Genomic DNA, 23,002 nt, shown 5'->3' with positions numbered 1-23,002 from the left:
TTTCAGTCCAACAATAAAAATATATTCTCAGGTGACTTCTGCAGTTATTTCTCTTGAAAGCTTAAAGGGGCGTACTTCACTAAAAAAAAGAAAAATATATTCACACTCTCAGGTTCGCTTTTGCAGTTATTTCTGGTGAAAGCGTATAGGGGTACTTCAATACAACAAGAAAAATATATTTTCAGTTCGCTTTTGCAGTTATTTCTGGTGAAAACGTATAGGGCGTATTTCATAAAAAAACTGAAAAATATATACGCACTGCACTGTTGCAGTTATTTCCAGTGAAAGCGCATAGGGGCATAGCTCAGTACAACAAGAAAAATATATTCTCAGTTCACTTCTCCAGTTATTTCTGTTGAAAGCATATAGGGACGTATTTCAGTACAACAACAAAAATATATACTCACTGCACTGTTGCAGTTATTTCAGTTGAAATCATATAGGTGCATATTTTAGTAAAAAATGAAAAATATATATGCCTTGCATTGTTGTAGTTATTTCTGGTGAAAGCATACAGGGGCGTAGTTCAGTACCACCAGAAAGATATATAAGCACTGCACTGTTGCAGTTATTTCTGTTGAAAGCATATAGGGGCATTTTTCAGTAAAAAAAATGAAAAGTATATATGCACTGCAATGTTGCAGTTATTTCTGTTGAAAGCTTATAGGGGTGTATTTCAGTAAAAAAGAAAACTATATATGCACTGCACTGTTGCAGTTATTTCTAGGGAAAGCATATAGGGGCGTAGTTTAGTCCAACCAGTAAAACCAGTAAAAAAAGAAAAATATATATGCACTGCATTGTTGCAGTTATTTCTCGTGAAAGCATATAGGGGCGTATTTTAGTACAACATGAAAAATATATCATTCGTTCACTTCTGCAGTTATTTCTGTTGATAGCGTATAGGGGCATATTTCAGTAAAAAAAATATATATATACGCACTGCACTGTTGCAGTTATTTCTGGTGAATGCGTATAGGGGCGTAGTTCAGTACATCAAGAAAAATATATTCTCAGGTCACTTCTACAGTTTTTTTCTAGTGAAAGCATATAAAGGCGTATTACAATATAAAAAAAGAGTAATTATATACGCACTGCACTGCACTGCTGAAGCTATTTCTGTTGAAATTGTATAGGGGCGTATTTCAGTACAACAAGAAAAATATATTATCAGTTCACTTCTGCAGTTATTTCTGTTGATAGCGTATAGGGGCATATTTCAGTAAAAAAAGAAAAATATATACGCACTGCACTGTTGCTGTTATTTCTGGTGAAAGCATATAGGGGCGTAGTTCAGTACAACAAGAAAAATATATTCTCAGGTCACTCCTACAGTTATTTCTGGTGAAAGCAGGTAGAATCGTATTACAGTAAAAAAAAGAATAATTATATATGCACTGCACTGTTGCAGTTATTTCTGTTTAAAGCGTATAGGGGAGTATTTCAGTACAACAAAAAATATATTCTCAGTTCACTTATGCAGTCATTTCTGTTGAAAGCATATAGGGGCGTATTTCTGTAAAAAAAAGAAAAAGATATACGCACTGCTTTCTATTGAAAGCATATAGGGGAGTTTTTCAGTAAAAAAAAAAACTTCAGCAGTTATTTCTGTTGAAAGCGTATAGGGGTGTATTTCAGTACAACAAAAAAATATATATACGCACTGCACTGTTGCAGTTATTTCTGGTGAAAGCTTATAAGGGCGTAGTTCAGTACAACAAGAAAAATATATTCTCAGTTCACTTCAGCAGTTTTTTCTGGTGGGGCGTATTACATTAACAAAATAAAAATATATACGCACTGCACTGTTGCAGTTATTTCTGTTGAAAGCGTATAGGTGCGTATTTCAGTACTACAACAAAAATATGTACGCATTGCACTTCTGCTGTTATTTCTGGTGAATGCGTATAGTGGCCTAGTTCAGTACAACAAGAAAAATATATTCTCAGGTCACTTCTACAGTTATTTCTGGTGAAAGCAAATAGGGGGATATTTCAGTACTACAAGAAAAATATATACGCAATTCAATCTTTTATTGTTTTCTGGTCAAAGCGTATAGTGGCCTATTTCAGTTCAATAAGAAAAATATATTCTCAGGCCACCTGTGCAGTTGATTGTCACAAAAGCGTATTTTAGTGCAAAAAGAAAAATATATTTGTTGCTTTTAGGGGTGTTTTAATTTTCGCTTAATTTGTGTAGTTCAGATACAAATATGTCAGGCAGAGAAGTGCCAGGCCATGCACAGAGAAGTGGCAGAGGCCTGAATGTTTCTGGCACAAGCAGAGGTCACAGAAGAGTAAGGGAGCGTGGCAGCAGGAGTCGCAGCGAGAGGCCTGAGCTTCCAGTGTCATCTATCGGTTGTGTCTTAACCAGCAACCCAACCCAGCGGTTCTTGATTGGTTAATTCGGTCATCCACGTCAACCCAAGTGACATCATACACCCCTAGTCAACACTCAATGGGTTCGTCAGACACAACCCTTAGTTGGTATGGCTCGGGAGCAGGCCCTGAAAATCTGAACCATGCTTACCGACAACGGAAAGAACATGGTGTCGGCGCTGCATCAGGGAAGGCTGAGCCATGCGCCCTGCATGGAACACGTGTTCAATCTGGTTGTAAAATGGTTTCTGAAGTCCTCCACCCATCTGCAAGACAACTTACAAATGGGCAGGAAACTTTACATGCACTTTAGCCACTCATGCACCGCAAAACACACCCTGTTGATATGCGACGTTTCCACCCGTTGGAACTCCACCCTTCATATGTTGGACCGACTATATGAACAGAGAAAGGCCATCAACGATTTTTTAAAGATGCAAGAGGATAGGACTACTCCACTGTGTAACTTTGATGTCAGCCAGTGGCTGCTCATGCCTGACACCTGCCGTTTGCTCAGGCCCTTTGAGGTGTCCACGTTATTTGTCAGTTGCCAGGACTATGGAATAAACAACGTCATTCCACTGCTTCATGTCCTGGAACATATGCTGTTAAGTATGGCTGGTCAGGGGACAGGAGACTTGGTGCCTCGATCTCAGGGCCACATGAGCCCTGTGGGGGCTGAACTGGAAAAGGAGGAGTAGGGGGAGGAAGACATTGTAACACAGGCAATGTGTAGCCAAGGTTTTTCTACTCAGCTGACAGAAGAGGAGGAGCCAGAGCAGCCAGAGGAGCTACAGGGCAATGAGGAAGACTAGACAGAGGACCCGGACACTGGCTATCCTCTTGCAGGTTGACTGGAGGGGCCTTCTGCACTCACGTTCCACTGTCATGGCTGCTGGGGAGGGGTGGGGTGGCAGGAGCAGTACCATCTCCATCAGCAGAAGCCTGAGTCTACAGTCGCTGAGTAGATTTCTTCTCCTACATAGTGAAGAAACTACTCACCAGAAGCAGCAGTAGGTAGATCTGGAGCAAGACCTGAACCAGCAGGTGGTGGCATACTTGGACAGCACCATGCCACCCCACATTAACAATCAGCTGGACTACTGGGTAGCCAAACTGGATTTGTGGCCGCAAGTAGCAGAGTTTGCCCTGGAAAAGCTGTCCTGCCCAGCCAGTAGAGTGGCGTCAGAGTGGGTGTTTAGTGCTGCCCGGGCCATAATTACCCCAAGGAGAACTCGCCTGTCCGCCTAAAATGTGGAGAGACTAACCTTTGTCTAGATAAATCAGGCGTGGATCAGCCAGGATTTTCAACCACCAATTCCTGATGCATCAGACTAGATCATCCATGATGCCACACCAACACTTTGATAAAAGAAACTGGTTTCCTCTGACTACCTGCCTCAGCTACTACACTGATGCTACAACCCGTCTGATGCCACACATCTAATGCCAAGTGTTTCTTATTTCATCCACCTTCGTCAGCGGGTACTGGTATTGCAACCCACTGCCCCACTCTGTCACAGAGTCACTTTGCGGTCTCCTGATGCAGCTCCTGCTGCCATCTCCAAATGATGTCACCTTGCCACTATGTGGTCTCCTCATGCTGCTGCCATATGCACACTATGTCACCTTGCCACTCTGTGGAATCATGCTGCTGCCATCTCCACATTGTGTCACCTTGCCACTCTGTGGTCTCCTCATGCTGCTGCCATCTTCATATTATGTCACCTTGCCACTCGGTAGTCTGCTGATGCTGCTTCTACCTCCAAATGTATGTCACCTTGCCTCTCTGTGGTCTCCTCATGCTGCTGCCAGCTACACACTATGTCACTTTGCCACTCTGTGGAGTCCTGATGCTTCTGCTGTTACTGCCATCTTCACAATAGGTCACCTTGCCACTCTGTGGTCTCCTCATGCTGTTGCAATATCCACACTATGTCACCTTGCCACTCTGTGGCCTCCTGATGTGGTTGCCACCTCCAAACTATGTCACCTTTCCACTCTGTGATCTACTGATGCTGATGCTGCAACTGTCATCTCCACACTATGTCACCTTGCCACTCTGTTCTCCTCATGCTGCTGCCATATCCACAAAATGTCACCTTGCCACTTTGTGGTCTCCTCATGCTGCTGCCACCGCCACACTATGTAATCTTGCCACTCTGTGGTCTCCTAATGCTGGCGCCACCTCCAAAATGTATCACCTTGCCACTTTGTGTTCTCCTCATGCTGTTGCCATCTCCACACTACGGTATGTCACCTTTCCACTCTGGTCGCCTCACGTTGCTGCCATCTCCATACTATGTCACCTTGCCACTCTGTGGCCTCCTGATGCTGCCACAACCTGCAAACTATGTCACCTTGCCATTCTGTGGCCTACTGATGCTGCTGCTGCTGCTGCCACTGACATCTCCACACTGTCACCTTGCCACTCTGTGGTCTCCTCATGCTGCTGCTACTGCCATCTCCACATTATGTCACCTTGACACTCTGTGTTCTCCTCATGCTGCTGCCAACTCCAAACTATGTCACCTTGCCACTCTATGTTATCATCCTGATGCTGCTGTTGATACTCTCATCTCCACACTATGTCACCTTGCCACACTGTGGTATCCTCCTGATTAATCTGCTGCTGCGGCCATCTCCACACTATGTCACCTTGACAATCTGTGGTTTCCTGATGCTGCTGCTGCTATTGCCATCTGCACACTATGTCACCTTGCCACTTTGTGGTCACTCCTGTGGTCTCCTCATGCTGCTGTTACTGCCATCTCCACAATATGTCACCCATATTGTGGAGATGGCAGTAACAGCAGCATGAGGAGACCACAGAGTGGCAAGGTGACACAATGTGGAGATGGCAGTAACAGCAGCAGCAGGATACCACAGAGTGGTATGATGACATAGTGTGGATATTGCAGCAGCATGAGGAGACCACAAAGTGGCAAGGTGACATAGTGTGGAGATGGCAATAGCAGCTATGTCACCTTGACAATCTGTGGTTTCCTGATGCTGCTGCTATTGCCATCTCCACACTATGTCACCTTGCCACTTTGTGGTCTCCTCATGCTGCTGCAATATCCACACTATGTCATCTTACCACTCTGTGGTATACTGCTGCTGCTGTTACTGCCATCTCCACATTGTGTCACCTTGCCACTTTGTGGTCTCCTCATGCTGCTGTTACTGCCATCTCCACAATATGGGTGACATATTGTGGAGATGGCAGTAACAGCAGCATGAGGAGACCAAAGGAGTGACCACAAAGTGGCAAGGTGACATAGTGTGGAGATGGCAATAGCAGCAGCAGCATCAGGAAACCACAGATTGTCAAGGTGACATAGTGTGGAGATGGCTGCAGCAGCAGATTAATCAGGAGGATACCACCGTGTGGCAAGGTGACATAGTGTGGAGATGAGAGTAGCAACAGCAGCATCAGGATGATAACATAGAGTGGCACTCTGTGGTCTCTTAATGCTGCTGCCATATCCACAATAGGTCACCTTGCCACTCTGTGGTATCCTGCTACTGCTGCCTTTACTACATTATGTCACCTTGCCACTCTGTGGTCTCCTTATGCAGCTTCAACTGCCATCTTAACATTATGTCACCCTGTCACTCTGTGGTCTCCTCATGCTGCTGCCAACTCCCTACTATGTCACCCACCTTGCCTCTATATGTTATCCTTCTGATGCTGCTGATGCTGCCACTACTATCTCCACACTATGTCACCTTGCCACTCTGATCTCAAATTTCTTAACTCATCACATTATCCTTAAACAAAAGCCATTAAAAAGAAAATGAAGGTGTTTGCTTATTCAGTTTAGATAACACGTCTCATAAAGCAAGTGTGTTAACTCTACTACATCTGTATGTCACCTTGACACTGTGTGGCATCCTGATGCTGCCGCCACCTCCAAACTATGTCACCTTTTGACTTTATAATCTCCTGATGCTGCTACTGCCATCTCCACACTACATATAAAGCAGGGTTAACACACAAACTCTTAACTCAAATTTCTGTATGTCACCTTGCCACTCTGTCGCCTCCTGATGTTGTTGCCACCTCCAAATTATGTCACCTTGACCCTCTTTGGTATCCTGCTGCTGCTGCCATCTCCACATTATATCACCTTGCCACTCTGTGGTATACTCCTGATGCTTCTACTGCCATCTCCACATTATGTCACTCTGCCACTCTGTGGTCTCCTCATGCTGCTGCCATCTCCAAACTATGTCACCTTGCCACTCTTTGGTCTCCTAATGCTGCTGCCATATCGACACTATTGTACCTGGCCACTCTGTGGTATCCTCCTGATGCTGTTGCTGCTACTGCCATCTCCACATTATGTCACCTTGCCACTCTCTAGTATCCTTCTGATGCTGTTACTGTTTCCACCTCCAGACTGTTAATGTGCAACTCTGTGGCCTCCTCATGCTGTTCTCACCCTCCCCGCTTCATGACTAGGCCACTATTTTGCCTTTCGGCCTGGCTGACATAATGTTTTATTTGACCTTTCTTCTGATCTGTCAGAAGGAAGGAAAAATGAGACACACACTGGTTCCTGTCTATGTAGCAGCTGTAAGGCCTGTATGGTCCCATCAGAATTGGCTTATGAATTGGTAGCCAAATGTTGGAGTGGGTAAAAAACACAGAAGACATGCAAATATTCCATTCACATGTCATCTCTGTTTCAGATCCACTCCTGTTTTTTGGAGAGCATTAGCAATGCTAATGGATTATTAAGCAAATGCTGACCGAGTGAAGGCGTATGTTCCACAGACAGTATCCGTTTTTTGTGGGTTATTGTTCTTACGGATCAGAGGAAGGGCTAATTAATTAGTGATGTCAACACAAAGTTACTGCTGACACCCTCTCTGCTCTGTCCGGGCGGGCTCTACTTGTATACGCTTTTAATAGAACAGGTTCTGTAGACATCTATGTGGAATCAGCTGGCGAAGTTGTAAAAGGAGTGTGCTTCTTCTTGAAGCTAACATCACCCTGTAAGGCTGAGTTCATATTTGAGTTATTTGGTCAGTGTTGGCACTGTGACTGCCCAAATAAGTGAAGTGTGCAGTGATTCTAAGAGCGACACCTGTCATACTGACCAACAGTATTGTTTCACTACTACAGCAGGCTTCCTATGCGTGTTACTGCAAAGCACAGTGTTCTACACCCCTATAAAGGCTCTCTGCAGCACGGAAATAGCTGTTTTTTTACCATGATCGAAGCACATTTTTCCCACAAATTTAGCGAACCGGCCGAATCAAATTTTTTTGAAACTCGCTCATCTCTAATTGGGCACATGGTTCTGCCTCTGTTGCAAAAGGGAGAAAATTCCTCAGCATTTTGCAGGATAAATTTATGGGCCAGTTTGTAGAAGGTCCTACTAGAGGCAATGCTTTGCTGGATCTAGTAAATTCTAACAATGCAGAGCCTTTTGAAAATGTCTCTGTCCATGAAAACATTGGTAACAGTGAAAACAATATAATTATGTTCCAACTAAACTGCAAAAAAACAAACGTAATTTAAAAAAGGTGAATTTCCCAGAATTGAGGGATGTACTTCAGGAAATAGGCCAGGAGCAAATATTACCACATAATGACACTACTGCTAAATGGGAGTGCTTTAAATCAACTTTGTATTAGTATATACAGTTGCAAGAAAAAGTATGTGAACCCTTTGGAGTGATATGGATTTCTGCGCAAATTGGTCATAAAATGTGATCTGATCTTCATCTAAGTCACAACAATAGACAATCACAGTCTGCCTAAGCTAATAACACACAAATAATTAAATGTTACCATGTTTTTATTGAACACACCATGTAAACATTCACAGTGCAGGTGGAAAAAGTTTGTGAACCCTTGGATTTAATAACTGGTTGAACCTCCTTTGGCAGCAATAACTTCAAACAAACGTTTCCTGTAGTTGCAGATAAGACGTGCACAACGGTCAGGAGTAATTCTCGACCATTCCTCTTTTCAGAACTGTTTCAGTTCAGCAATATTCTTGGGATGTCTGGTGTAAAGAGGTCATGCCACAGCATCTCAATTGGGCTGAGGTCAGGACTCTGACTGGGTCACTCCAGAAGGTGCATTTTCTTCTGTTTAAGCCATTCTATTGCTGATTTACTTCTATGCGTTGGGTTGTTGTCCTGTTGCAACACCCATCTTCTGTTGCGCTTCAGCTGGTGGACAGATGGCCTTAAGTTCTCCTGAAGAATGTATTGATAAACTTGGGAATTCTTTTTTCCTTTGACGATAGCAACCCGTCCAGGCCCTAACACAGCAAAGCAGCCCCAAACCATGATGCCCCCACCACAATACTTGACAGAGGTTTTGATGTTGGTGATGCCCCCACCACAATACTTGACAGAGGTTTTGATGTTGGTGTGCTGTGCCTCTTTTTCTCCACACATAGTGTTGTGTGTTTCTTCCAAACAACTCAACTTTGATTTCATCTATCCACAGAATATTTTGCCAGTACTGCTGTGGAATATCCAGGTGCTCTTGTGCAAACTGTAAATGTGCAGAAATGTTTATTTGGGACAGCAGTGGCTTCCTCTGTGTTATCCTCTCATGAAATCCATTCTTGTTTAGTGTTTTACGTATCGTAGATTATCTAACAGGGATGTTAGCATATGCCAGAGACTTTTGTAAGTCTTTAGCTGACACTCTAGAATTCTTCTTCGCCTCATTGATAAGTCTGCGCTGTGCTCTTGCAGTCATTTTTACAGGACAGCCGCTCCAAGGGAGAGTAGCAGCAGTGCTGAACTTTCTCCATTTATAGACAATTTGTCTTACCGTAAACTGATGAACAGCAAGGCTTTTGGAGATACTTTTATAACCCTTTCCAGCTTTATGCAAGTCAACAATTCTTAATCGTAGGTCTTTTGTGCGAGGCATCATTCACATCAGGCAATGCTTCTTGTGAAAAGCAAACCCAGAACTGGTGTGTGTTTTTTATAGGGCAGGGCAGCTGTAACCAACACCTCCAATCTCATCTCATTGATTGGACTCCAGTTGGCTGACATCTCACTCCAATTAGCTCTTGGAGATGCCGTTAGTCTAGGGGTTCACATACTTTTTCCACCCACACTGTGAATGTATGCATGGTGTGTTCAATAAAAACATGGTAACATTAAATTCTTTGTGTGTTATTAGTTTAAGCAGACTGTGATTGTCTATTGTTGTGACACTTTATGACCAAGAAATCCATATCCTTCCAAAGGGTTCGCATACTTTTTCTTGCAACTGTATATACATTCCTAGAGGTAACAAGTACAAGCAAATAAAATTAAACCCCACATGGCTTACAAATAGTATAAAAGGGCAATAAATGACAAAAAGAGGGTCTTTAAGAAATACAAATCTGAGGGGTCAGCTTTAGACTTTAAAAAGTATAAAGAACTACTAGAGTCCCTTGTTGAGAAGAATATAGGTGTATTGGTAGATCATAGAAAAAAACAACAACATGCAATGCCAATGTCACGGATGGTGTATAAAAGCCCTAGAGCTCTCCCTGCTCTCCCTGCTCTCCCTGCTCAGCCCATGCAAAGATCTTAATGATAGAAAATTGCATGCCCTCATACCTAGACTGAGTGACACCTGAAAACCCTACAATAGTGAGGGGACGCGACCACCGGCTCCCTGCACTTAATACGGAGGGAGTCAGGGTCACCTAGAATCAAGCCAACGGGAAAGCACAAATAAAGGAAAAGACTTATATGAGGACCCAGCAGTTGCAGCATCTAGCAGTGAGCACAATCCAGGAAGTTGTATAAACCGCAAAGTGATGCAGTATGGGAGGGGATATAAAAGGATGCATTCAGTGCAACTAGATGACAGCTGAGAGAGGGAAATGAGATGACAAAACAAAACCAAAACAAAAGAACCTCAAGCAAGAGGTACTGAAGAACGTCTGTCAGAGCTTCTCAGAGATCTGGCGGTGACAGCCAGTCATCTGTCTCTAAGGCCAACAGAATTTCGTCTTATATTAAGAGGTATGGACTCGTGGGGCAGGGATGTAATATTGCAATACAAATCATTGGTAGGCCTCACCTGGAATATGCAGTTCAGTTCTGGGCACCAGTGCATAAAAAAAAAATATATTTTGGAGTTGCAAAAAGTGCAAAGGGGAGCAACTAAACTCAATTTGTTTAGTATTGAAAAAAAAGACATCTAAGGGGGGACATAAGTAATCTATATAAATATATAAATGAACAATACAAAAAAATATTGAGAGAAGCTAGTTAAACCCCCTCAAAAAAACAAGGGGCCACTCCCTATGCCTGGAGAAAAAATGATTCAGTCATAAGAGGTGACAAGAATTCTTTACAGCTTACAAAAGAAGAAAATCCAGCACAGAAAAATGAAATTACAGCAGTCTTTATTCCAGCATAGAAACAACAATACAAAGCAGTTGCACTTCAACTCCCGACACCTCCCATCAGATCAACATGTTTTGAACCAAAAAGCGGTTCATAATCATGATCTTTACAGTATTGTGAATCTCTGAAATAGCCTGCCACAGGAGCTATTGAGAATACAGTAGATTGCTTCATAAAATGTTTTGATTGCTTTTTATTTTAAATAACATTGAGGCTTATGAAAAGCTATGGAAATCATGTTCTATACACCCTTTCCCTTTGGCTCAACCCCTCCTTAAAAGGAAGATGGACGTTGAACCAGGGATTTGTTCTGATTGCCACATCTGGCGTTGGATATTTTTTTCCCTCAAAGAGTTTTTGAATTTTTGTCTTCCCATGGATCAATATATCAGGATTACAGGTTGGACTTGATGGACTTTCATCTTTTTACAACCTTAACAACTATGTAATTATGACACATAAAACAACATATTAAAGGTAATCTGTCACCAGGGAATTCACTTTTAGTCTAGGCACAATGCCTTGTAAGGCTAGCTCAGATTAATGTAATGATAACATATTACTATGTTAAAGGTATTTTTTCATTTTGAAGATAAAGTACTTTTAATTCATATGCAAACAACTAGTTAATGCACAATATGCAGACCTAAGCCACTCTTTGCCCCCTTTCTTTCCCTACTGCCTCTGCTAGACACTATGGGCCAGATTTATCATAACTCTGACAGCTCATTCCACTTTAACATATGGCTAAAGTCAGTTTTAGCCAAGTAAGATTTATGATCGGCCCTTTAAGACTGCAATAAATGTGGTTTGACGGTAGCAGTTTATCCGTCAGTAAGCAGCTTTACAAAAGTCGCACATCTTTACGAAAAAGTCTCAAGTTTTTATGAAAAAGTATCATGTTCTATTAAAAAGTCTCATAAGATAAGCATGGTCCTCACTGGAGTGAAATAGCGACTTTTTAGCAACTTTTTAGTGACTTTTTAACCGCCTCCGGACTGCATAACGCACGGATGTGTCCGGGAGGCGGTCGATTCATTCCTCCTGGACGCATCCGTGAGTTATCTCGCGAGACGTGAGATTTCGGACTGAGCCGGCCCGTGCATGCGCATCGCAGGACGGCAAAAGTACAAGCACTATTTCATCACCAGCCTGCCAGCCAATGATCGTGGCTGGCAGGCTGGCGATTTTTAAAATCAAAAATCAGAAGCCATTTAACACATTATATTTGTAAATATAATGTGTTAAATGGCTTCCCTGCTCCTCTGTTGGTCCTTTTGGTCGGTTGGTTCCAGCAGAGGAGCAGGCTTCACAGTGAGTAGCACCAAACACCACACATAGCCCCAGATCACCCCCCTGCACCCCAATTAACCCCTTGATCACCCCTTCTTGCCCCTGTCAATCACTAGTGAAAGGGAAAAAAGTGATCAGTGTAAACTTAGGGATAGTTTTAGGGATAGTTTAGGCCCCTTGGTTATGTAGTTTAGCGATCGTTTAGTGCCCAGCCCACCGCACCGCAGTCATTTATTCGCTGATTAGCGTATCGCTAATCAGCATTTGTACTTTTATAGTATCTGTAAGTGATCAAAACTGATCACAGTCAGATCTATAATAGTATTAGTGTCACCTTAGCTCACCCTCCACCCAAAACGCAGTGTTTGCCCGATCAGGGCTGATCGGTCGCCCACAAGTGCGTTCACCCACACCCGCCCCGCCGCAGTGACAAAAAATTTTTTTTTTTTGATCACTTCACAATCACTTTACAAGCGCTGCTGCGATAAAAAACAATCAGTTTTTATATTTTTTATCAACCGCAGTGGCCTCCGGTACTTCGCTAGCCTCCCATTTGTAAGACAGGCTTGCTTTTTTTCTTGGGTAGTCTCAGGGAATACCCCTAAATTTAGTATCCCAAATTTCAAACAGGGGGTATTCTTCTGAAGAGGCCTACAGGCTTCTGATCCAGTCGGATGTGGAATGGGAACCCTCATCTGATGAATCTAGCGGGTCAGAATATGAGCCTGTAGAAAGCAGTGGCAGTCTGACTCAAAGTTCGGACGAGGAGGTTGAGGTCCCTGATAGCACCAGGCGTACCCGGCCCCGTGTCGCTAGACCACAGGTTGTGCAGGATACGCTTCAAGGGCAGCAGAGTGGGGCTGGTGCTGTCGGATTACGTAGTGAGGCATACACCAGCAGCGCAGCCCATCCTGGACCTAGTACCAGCACTGCCGTACAACATGGTAAAGTGGCAGCACCAGAAGGGCAGTTGAAGCTGGTACGGTGGCACGTGCAGTAGTTACCCCATCGCAGCCAACGCACAGACAGGCCCGTAGAACCCCTAGAATCCCTGAGGTGTTGGCAAACCCTGTTTGGCAGTCCCCAACTTCAGCCGCACCTGTAGTTCCCCCTTTCACCGCCCAGTCTGGAGTTCGGGTTGAGACAGTTCAGATCGGTTCGGCCCTGGGATTTTTTTGAGCTGTTCTTGACTACGGAGCTCTTGGACTTACATTTTTTCTGGGCCTTCTCTTCAACATGGGTCTAACCAAAAAGCATGAATTGCGGTCATATTGGTCCACGAACCCAATTCATCACATGCCCATGTTCTCTGCTGCTATGTCCAGGACACGATTTGAGACCATCCTGCGTTTCCTGCACTTTAGCGACAACGCCACCTCCCGTCCCAGAGGCCACCCAGCTTTTGACCGGCTTCACAAAAATTCGGCCCCTCATAGACCACTTCAACCAGAAATTTGCAGATTTGTATACCCCTGAGCAAAACATCTGCGTAGACGAGTCCCTAATACATTTTACCTGGCGCCTTGGCTTCAAACAATACATCCCAAGCAAGCACGCCCAGTATGGGGTCAAATTGTATAAGCTCTGTGAAAGGGCCACAGGCTATACCCACAAATTTCGGATCTATGAGGGAAAAGATCAGACCCTGGAGCCGGTCGGTTGCCCTGACTACCTAGGGAGCAGTGGGAAGACAGTCTGGGACTTGGTGTCTCCCTTATTTGGCAAGGGGTACCATCTTTATGTGGACAATTTCTACACAAGTGTGGACCTCTTCAGGCATTTGTTTCTAGAACAGATTGGCTGCTGTGGCACCGCGCAAACTAGTCGCGCGGGCTTCCCCCAACGGCTCGTTACCACCCGTCTTGCAAGCGGGGAGAGGGCTGCCTTGTGTAACCAAGAACTGCTCGCGGTGAAATGGAGAGACAAGCGTGACGTTTACATGCTCTCCTCCATTCACGCAGACACGACAATCTAAATTGATCAAGCAACCAGAGTCATTGAAAAGCCCCTCTCAGTCCACAACTATAACCTTCACATGAGAGGGGTGGACTTCAATGACCAGATGTTCCGTATTTAGTTTACCGGCATATAAGAAGGTGTCTGCATATTTAATTCAATTGGCTCTGTATAATAGTTTTGTTCTCTACAGTAAGGCTGGGAGAACACGATCCTTCCTCAAATTTCAGGAAGAGATCATCGAGAACCTCCTGTATCCAGAAGGTTCCGTGGCCCCATCCACCAGTGTAGTTAGCCGTCTACATGAGCGACATTTCCCCAATGTCGTTGCTGGTACCTCAACCCAACCATCACCCCGAAAAAGATGTTGTGTCTGTAGCAGGAGTGGAATAAGGCGTGACACCTGCTATTTCTGTCCTGACAGCCCTGACCAGTCTGCCCTATGCTTAGGGAAGTGTTTCCGGAAGTACCACACACAGGTACACCTAGCATAGGGATCACATCTCACCAGGACAGGCACACAGGGCTATTAGGGCCCATTCACACACAGAGCTGCTGCAAACCTCTCCTTTCACCTGGGACAAAGTGCATAATGCACTTTGCCACATCTTTGGGCGATTTGCGCTTTGCACATTGCCCTATGGGGGAAGAAGAGGATTTTGATTTCAAACTACTTCTCACGCATATGGGCCCCTAAAATGCTAGGGCAGTATAACTACCCCACAAGTGTCCCCATTTTGGAAAGAAGACACCCCAAGGTATTCCGTGAGGGGCATGGCGAGTTCCTAGAATTTTGTATTTTTTGTCACAAGTTAGCGGAAAATGATGATTTTTTATTTTATTTTATTACAAAGTCTAATATTCCACTAACTTGTGACAAAAAAAATAATAATTTAGGAACTCGCCATGCCCTTCATGGAATACCTTGGGGTGTCTTCTTTCCAAAATGGGGTCACTTGTGGGGTAGTTATATTGCCCTGGCATTTTAGGGGCCCATATGTGTGCGAAGTAGTTTGCAATTAAAATCTGTAAAAAATGGCCTGTGAAATCCGAAAGGTGCTCTTTGGAATGTGGGCCCCTTTGCCCACCTAGGCGGCAAAAAAGTGTCACACATCTGGTATTGCCGTACTCAGGATAAGTTGGGGAATGTGTTTTGGGGTATCATTTTACATATACCCATGCTGGGTGAGATAAATATCTTGGTCAAATGCCAACTTTGTATAAAAAAATGGGAAAAGTTGTCTTTTGCCGAGATATTTCTCTCACCCAGCATGGGTATATGTAAAATGACACCCCAAAACACATTCCCCAACTTCTCCTGAGTACAGCGATACCACATGTGTGACACTTTTTTGCCGCCTAGGTGGGCAAAGGGGCCCACATTCCAAAGAGCACCTTTTGGATTTCACCGGCCATTTTTTACAGATTTTGATGTCAAACTACTTTGCACGCATTTGGGTACCTAAAATGCCAGGGCAGTATAACTACCCCACAAGTGACCCCATTTTGGAAATAAGACACCCCAAGGTATTTCATGATGAGCATAGTGAGTTCATGGAAGTTTTTATTTTTTGTCACAAGTTAGAGGAATATGAGACTTTGTAAGGAAAACAAAATCAGAATCATCATTTTCCGCTAACTTGTGACAAAAAATAAAAAGTTCTATGAACTCACTATGCCCATCAGCGAATACCTTAGGGTGTCTACTTTCCAAAATGGGCTCATTTGTGGGGGTTTTCAGCTGTTTGGGCATTGTAGAACCTCAGGAAACATGACAGGTCCTCAGGAAATCAGAGCTGCTTCAAAAAGCGGAAATTCACATTTTTGTACCATAGTTTGTAAATGCTATAACTTTTACCCAAACCATTTTTCTTACCCAAACATTTTTTTTTAATCAAAGACATGTAGAACAATAAATTTAGCGAAAAATGTATATATGGAAGTCTTTTTTTTTTCTGAATGTGAAAAATGTCATTTTTTGGCAAAAATTTCATAAAATTTTGATTAATAACAAAAAAAAGTAAAAATGTCAGCAGCAATGAAATACCACTGAATGAAAGCTCTATTAGTGAGAAGAAAAGGAGGTAAAATTAATTTTGGGTGGTTAGTTGCATGACCGAGCAATAAAAGTGAAAGTAGTGTAGTGCAGAAGTGTAAAAAGTGGCCTGGTCATTAAGGGTGTTTTAGCTAGGGGGGTGGAAGTGGTTAAATAGTCCCAATAGTAAATCTGTCTAGAGATTCATTTACATAAGAAAACACGCCCACTTTCAGAAAACTGGCGAGCATAGTGCAGAGCAGAAAAAAGTCGCAAATTTGTGCACAGTTTTAGCGTTTGGGACTTTTTTGGGGACTTTTTCACTCCATTATTCTGACCTGAGCTAATGATAAATCTGGCCATACATCTCTTTCTTTGCCCTGACAATCAAGGTGGAGAGAGATGGATTAGCAGAGGATGTAATAAGAGCAAAGGTGTGCAGAGAGGCTCACTTAGGCACAATTAGCTGCTCATTTGCATATGGACAAACTGCCTTTTCCCCGGAATGAAGGAACTGATCACTAAGTGAAAATATTATTTCAAAATGAGCAAATCAAATATAAACAAATCAAATTAAATCTGGATTAACCAGAAATTAGTGTCAAGTTCAAGTATTGCCAATTTGATTCGGGAAAATTTCTCAAAATTTTCTGATCAGAAGACAGGAAAGATAACCCCAGATGAAAGCATGTATTTCCCGCCCAACTTAAAAAAAAAAAACAACATAAAAACATTAAAAATGCTACAGAGATGTTTGTTGCTGTTTGTTACCACCAGTAGTCATAATTGTTGCTGTAACTTATTATTAATGCTGGCTTTGTGTTTAAGAGCTTGAACTGACTTGCATACAGTCAAGGAACCCCTATAATGACAACCTTTAAGGGCACTTTTGATTTGGGTTGAATTTATTCAGACTTAAATCAAATCACCCGACCAATTCAACCAAATCAAATCCAAATTGAATATTCAAGAAATGTACTCATCACTAGTCACAATCATTAAATTCAGCTGAGATAACCCTACTAAGCGTTGACTGATTTTTACAGTAAATTTCTTGGTGTCAGATTCCAGAGATGAACTTACATTTTAAGTAACTATATTGTACAGACACATTTATACAATTATTGCTTTTTCCTGATGTTATTCAATGTTCTACTATATGCTACTATATATTTGTATAATCTGTTGTATATTTTTACTATATTTACCTGCATCTGGTGTTTGTCCAAATATTAAAGATGAAATTAAATTCCCCCATACTCCAGATGATTGGAATATTAGGAAAAAAAGTCCAAAATATTGATTAACAATATCTTTCCCGACCTTTCCAACTTTCTCAGCATATCGATTTCCACTCACTGTCAGATATGTACATTTTGCAGCCCACAATGGTGCACCTCCAAATCCCAAAATCACAGATGTTGGAATAAGAGTATACCTAGAAAATTAAAGTTTATATAATTTTTATTTCACCTTTTCTAAGACAAGCAAAACAATGTTTTTTTTTACTATTAGCATTTTCCAAGAATCTTGGTTTCAGACCTTGTTAAGAATATTTTTTTGCATTACTGACAAGTCATTCTATATCATAACACAATATATAATTGCTAAACATAAAATTTTCTGTCTAGTTAGCATGAGTGTAATTTTGGCTCAATGGAAAATCTGTAATGCGACCCTCCACCTACTATGTACCCTTTGTATTACTGGAGTATTATTCTATGGCATTCTAACCCTCGCAGGCACCAAAAGCTGAGGTGCAGCTGCTACTTTTGCACCCCTATCTCTAAGCTCTTGAGGGAATAAAAACATAAGAAGCATGGGATGTGTAGCATAGGGTGTCCTCCATTTCAATGGCTCGATGCTCAGACAGCAGCATTTCACTGTCTGAGTGTGTCTCTCTGCACAGCTCACCTTTAGGTCTTCCAGTCCTTTTTTTTTCTCTTTTGTCCTTTTGCTGACAACATTATTGAGAGAGGGTCATGGCTTTGCGGAATTGAAGGCATGGCATATAATGTACGGCTTTTTGGGGTGAAGCAAGTGGCCACCCAATAAATAGCTGGGAGCCCCATGATACCTGAAATGAGGATTCTGCGAGTCCCTTCTCAGTGCACATGTTGGTCGCATTTGTTCATAATGCTTGCTAACCTACAGTAATTAAGCTGTTACATTGCTACAATGTTCTGTGCAGCAGGGTTACATGCTCTGTAATAGCACATTTTGCTGCTTTGGGTATAGGAGGGCGTGGAGTTGTAATAATGAGAAAATTCTTTTAAATTAAATTTGGCTTTGATTCATCCAAATTGGTTGTGCCATTTCATCCAAATAAATTCAGCCTGAATAAAAAGTGCTCCAGTTCCCCTGAAAATGGTCTCTTTATGAAGATATTTATCTAATTTCAAGCTCTTCATAGGAGTTGTCTTATCTCAGATATTGGCATATCACTAGGATATGCCTGCAATGTCAGATAGGTGCAAGTTCCACCTCTGGGACCCGCTCCAATCTGCAGAAAGGCCCCCCAAAATAAACAACAGCACACAGTGTGAGCACACTCGGCCTCTATTCACTTCAGTCAAGGGCTGGCTTGGCTATATCCAGCACTCCCATGAAGATAAATTGAGATGTGGCTAAGCATGTACAGTGCACTCTCCTTCATTTTGGGGACCCATTTCTGTAGTCAGGAGCAGGTGCCAGAGGTGGAATCCACATCTAAATTACATGATGGCAAATCCTAGCGATATGCCACCATTGTCTGAGATGACGCAACCCTTTTAACGTGACGTCAACATTAGTACCTTAAGAGAACAGTGACATATTTAGCTATGGTTAAATAGGTAACAGCTGGAAGTAGCAAATAGACTATTTAAAAATACACTGCTCTGTTGCATTTTTATACTGTTTAACCCCTTCAGGACCCTGCTTTCACCTTAAGGACCAGGCCATTTTTAGAAAATGTCACTTTATTTGGTAATAACTTTAGAACTCTTACTTATCCAATCCATTGTTAGATTGTTTTCTTGTCACATATTATACTTCATGACAGTGGTAAAATTGAGTAAAATAATTTCATTTTTATTTATAAAAAAAAAATACAAAATTTACCCAAAATTTAGAAAAATTAGCAAAATTTCCAGATTTCAATTTCTCAATTTTTACAATAGATAGTAATGCCTCCAAAAATAGTTATTATCTTACATTCCCCATATGTCTACTTTATGTTTGAATCATTTCAAAGATGATATTTGAAGGCTTAGAAGTTTAGAAGCAAATCTTAAAATTTTTTAAGAACATTTCCAAACCCCAATTCATTCAGGACCAGTTCAGTAAATGAAGTCACTTTCTGGGGCTTACATTAGAAACCACTCATATCTGTGCTGCCCATCAGGAGATTCCCTGATTCAACTGCGATACACTGATACCACCAGGCACATTTATTCAATATGCATTGCACTAACATGCAGTGCATGTTGGTCTGGGGTGCCGAGGAGGATCGGAAGGTTTCATCCCCCTGAAGAGGTGTGTCCTCCCCTATGTGTGGTGGTAATCTGAGCAGTTCTTTCGGAGCCACATGAGTTCCATAACGGCTCGTACTTAGCATTTGGGCAGCCAGCCTGAGTCCAATATGGTGGCATTATCTCATTCTGTCTGTGCGCATGCGCACAATTCTATCTGATGGAAACCACACTAAAGATGGCGATGTGTAGAACAGCTTTGAGTTGCGGAGGCATGGTCTCTCGCTGCATGTCACTTCCTGTTTCAGTGCACCTATGCCGTCCCCTGGAGTATGCGCACTGTGACTTTCTAGACGCCGAACATGGTGCTACAGTTTGCAGCATATTGGATCCACCTGCTGGGTATGACTATAGGTTCCTTGCTCTCTGGTCTCCACCCCTTGATTAGATTTTTATTGATGTTTTTATTGAGTTATATACCTCATTACAATGTATACATGCACTCTACTATTTATATATTTATTCACTTTACACTTTATGCAACACTATTATATCACTGTAACACTGCATATATATATGAGATGACATTGATCACTGGTTTTTAATGAAATATAGTATATTTATTTGTATATTGATTCATTTTGTCATGAATTGTACACGGCTTTCTGGCATCATGTTCACCAATTATTTGATTGTTTGGCTTATATATTGCTCACTAGAACTTGTCTTTAATGCTTGAGAAAGGCTCTATTGTTGAGCCAAAACATTGCTTCATTTTTTGCCACATGGGTGAATAAATCTTTTATTTTATTTTTTACCTGGAGTGCTGTCCGATTTTCCTTTTTTACATTTGGGCTTTGGACATGTGCCCTGGGACATAGCACCCTTCTTACATGGAGTAAAGGCCCTAGGTATAGGTGGCCACTAAGTTAGTTGGTGGACACCAAGATAGTTAGCTTAGCTGGCCCCAGCTAGTCCGGGGCGGGCTTTTACTGGGAACAGGCAATGTGTTGGGTGGGTGCCTGTTCCCCATGCTCCAGTCCGGGATTTTGGAATATGCCCATGTCCAGCTATGCTATTTAATCCTGTTGCTGGACTTGGGTGTGGCTCCCAGTCTGGGAAAGGAGCAGGTTGTGTGTGGGGTAAACACTGGTGATGTGTTTTGGGGAGCTTGGTGGTAGACCCAGATCCCGATAAAGAACGAAAGACTGTCAGTGGCTAGACTTCTGAGGATTTATGTTTTGGTTGCCGCTTTGTGCTGATGTGCGTGAAAAGATAGCATCATTTGGACTTCAATTTAGTGTCCGTAGCAAAGTCAAGTCTGTTAGAATGACCCCCAGAGAAGAGACGATCAAATATATATATATATATTGTGAGGCAGCGACAGGCCTCACGGTTGCTAGGGAGGAGATATGGCAGGAGTTTCCAATTTCAGGGGTAAAATGCAAAGCTGTTTTCTGGATTATCCCACAGGGCCAGGATACTCCATCACTTATTGTTATTAACCCCTCCCTTGCAAGCCCTATTTAGCTTTGTGTTCAGCTTTGAAAAAAAAATGTTTAGGCCATGAAGGGGTTAATTAAGTGTTGGAGGGGGTGGGGGTGTTATTGTGCATATTGTGTTTGGGATCCATTTAACAAGTTTGACCAGTTGGGTTTGAGAGTGCTTGAGTGTCATCCACAGATCCCCCCAAAAAGTGTCATCCACAGATCCAATATAAAAGTGTCATCCACAGATCCCCCATAACAGTGTGTCATCCACAGATCCCCCATATCAGTGTCATTCACAGATCCCCCATAACAGTGTGTCACCCACAGATCCCCATAACAGTGTGTCATCCACATATCCCCATAACAGTGTTTGTCATCCACAGATCCCCATAACAGTGTTCGTCAGTCACAGATACCCCATAACAGTGTGTCATCCACAGATCCCCCATAACAGTGTGTCATCCACAGATCCCCCATAACAGTGTGTCATCCACAGATTCCCCAATAACAGTGTGTCATCCACAGATTCCCCCCATAACAGTGTGTCATCTACAGATTCCCCCATAACAGTAAGTCCTCCACAGATTCCGCCCATAACAGTACATCATCCACAGATCCCCCCCATAACACTGTAACAGTAAACCTTGTGCTTTTAAGGTGTTTTTTCTTAAATGTGCCAGGGGAAGATTGCTAGGGCAGATTAGAACAGGTAGTGTAGTTAGTGTTAGTGTAGGGTCCTGCTTAAAAGAGTCTACCTTGTCGTGGTAGCAGGCTTCATATTATTTGGTCAAAAATTAATTCCTTACTGAAATCACTGATTATCACTTTTTACTGTCTTTGTAGTTGTAAAAAAATAATGAAATTGGGGATAGGTCCTTGGGGGTGGAGGTGGAGTCAGGACAGATTCTAAAGGGGCGGGGTAGGAGGGGGGGCCCAGGCCTTGAGCTGTGTAAGGGGCCCTCAAAATTTCTGATGGCAGCCCTGCTGAAGGCAGTGTATTGTCTGAATGTGTGTTTAGCACGACTGGAGTGGATTATCACAGGCTATATTTCCCAATGTTTTGGGGTATATCCTAATTTAAAAAAAATAAAAATGAATTTAAAACCAAAAAGCAGTGTAGTCTACCTCCTCCTCCTCTTCCGGCGCTTCCACCTACACTGCCACATCCACTGCCTCCTCAACCTCCTGATCCATATGGACCTCGTCCTCCTAGATCAAAATTATTTTTTATTTTTACTTATTTTATGTTTTTTAAAGTCATTTCCCTATCCACATTTGTTTGCAGAGCACTTGCCATGCTCCCAACCACATTTTGCTGGCCACTAGCCCTTTCCATGACATTTTTACAGCCATTTTAGTGCTCAAAAGTGCGGGTTCCCATTGACTTCAATGGGGTTCGGATACAAGTTCGGGTTCCGAACTCGAACTTTTTTGTGAAGTTCGACCGAACCCAAACATCCAGATGTCCGCTCAACTCTATTCAAAACCTCACAATAAATGGCCCCATTCATCCTCTAGTTAATATAGTTCAGTCGTCTTGTCCCCTTTGCAGAAAAGCACCCTGAAAAAGCATGATGTTACCACCCCCATGCTTCACAGTAGGGATGGTGTTCTTGGGATGCAACTCATCCTACTTTTTCCTCCAAACACGACGAGTGAAATTTAGACCAAAAAGTTCTACTTTGGTCTCATCTGAACACATGACTTTCTCCCATGCGTCCTCTGGATCATCCAGATGGTCATTGGCAAACTTCAGACGGGCCTGGACATGTGATGACTTGAGCAAGGGAACCTTCCCTGCAATGCATGATTTGAAACTATGATGGCATAGTGTTCTTTCTACCAACAGTGACCTTTGAAGCTGTGGTCCCAGCTCTTTTCATGTCATTGAACAGCTCCTCCTTGTAGTTCTGGGCTGATTCCTCACCTTTCTTATCATCAGTGATACCCCATGAGATGAGATCTTTCATGGAGCCCCAGTCATCTTTGGCCTCTTCTATTTTCT

General features: G+C 42.6%; 1 protein-coding gene across 1 annotated transcript in view; it reads right to left on the bottom strand.

Moving 5' to 3' along the window:
* Positions 1-23,002, bottom strand: part of LOC122936338 (protein unc-93 homolog A-like) — a 411,461-nt gene that overhangs the window by 275,715 nt on the left and 112,744 nt on the right. The window contains exon 3 of the mRNA XM_044292489.1: positions 17,264-17,493. Coding sequence (XP_044148424.1) covers positions 17,264-17,493 — 230 coding nt within the window. The remainder of the gene's footprint in view (positions 1-17,263; positions 17,494-23,002) is intronic.

Source organism: Bufo gargarizans, chromosome 4, assembly GCF_014858855.1.
Source record: "Bufo gargarizans isolate SCDJY-AF-19 chromosome 4, ASM1485885v1, whole genome shotgun sequence".
NCBI lineage: Eukaryota > Metazoa > Chordata > Amphibia > Anura > Bufonidae > Bufo > Bufo gargarizans.
Note: the sequence above shows the minus strand (reverse complement) of the source record. Positions and strands in the feature narration are given on the sequence as shown.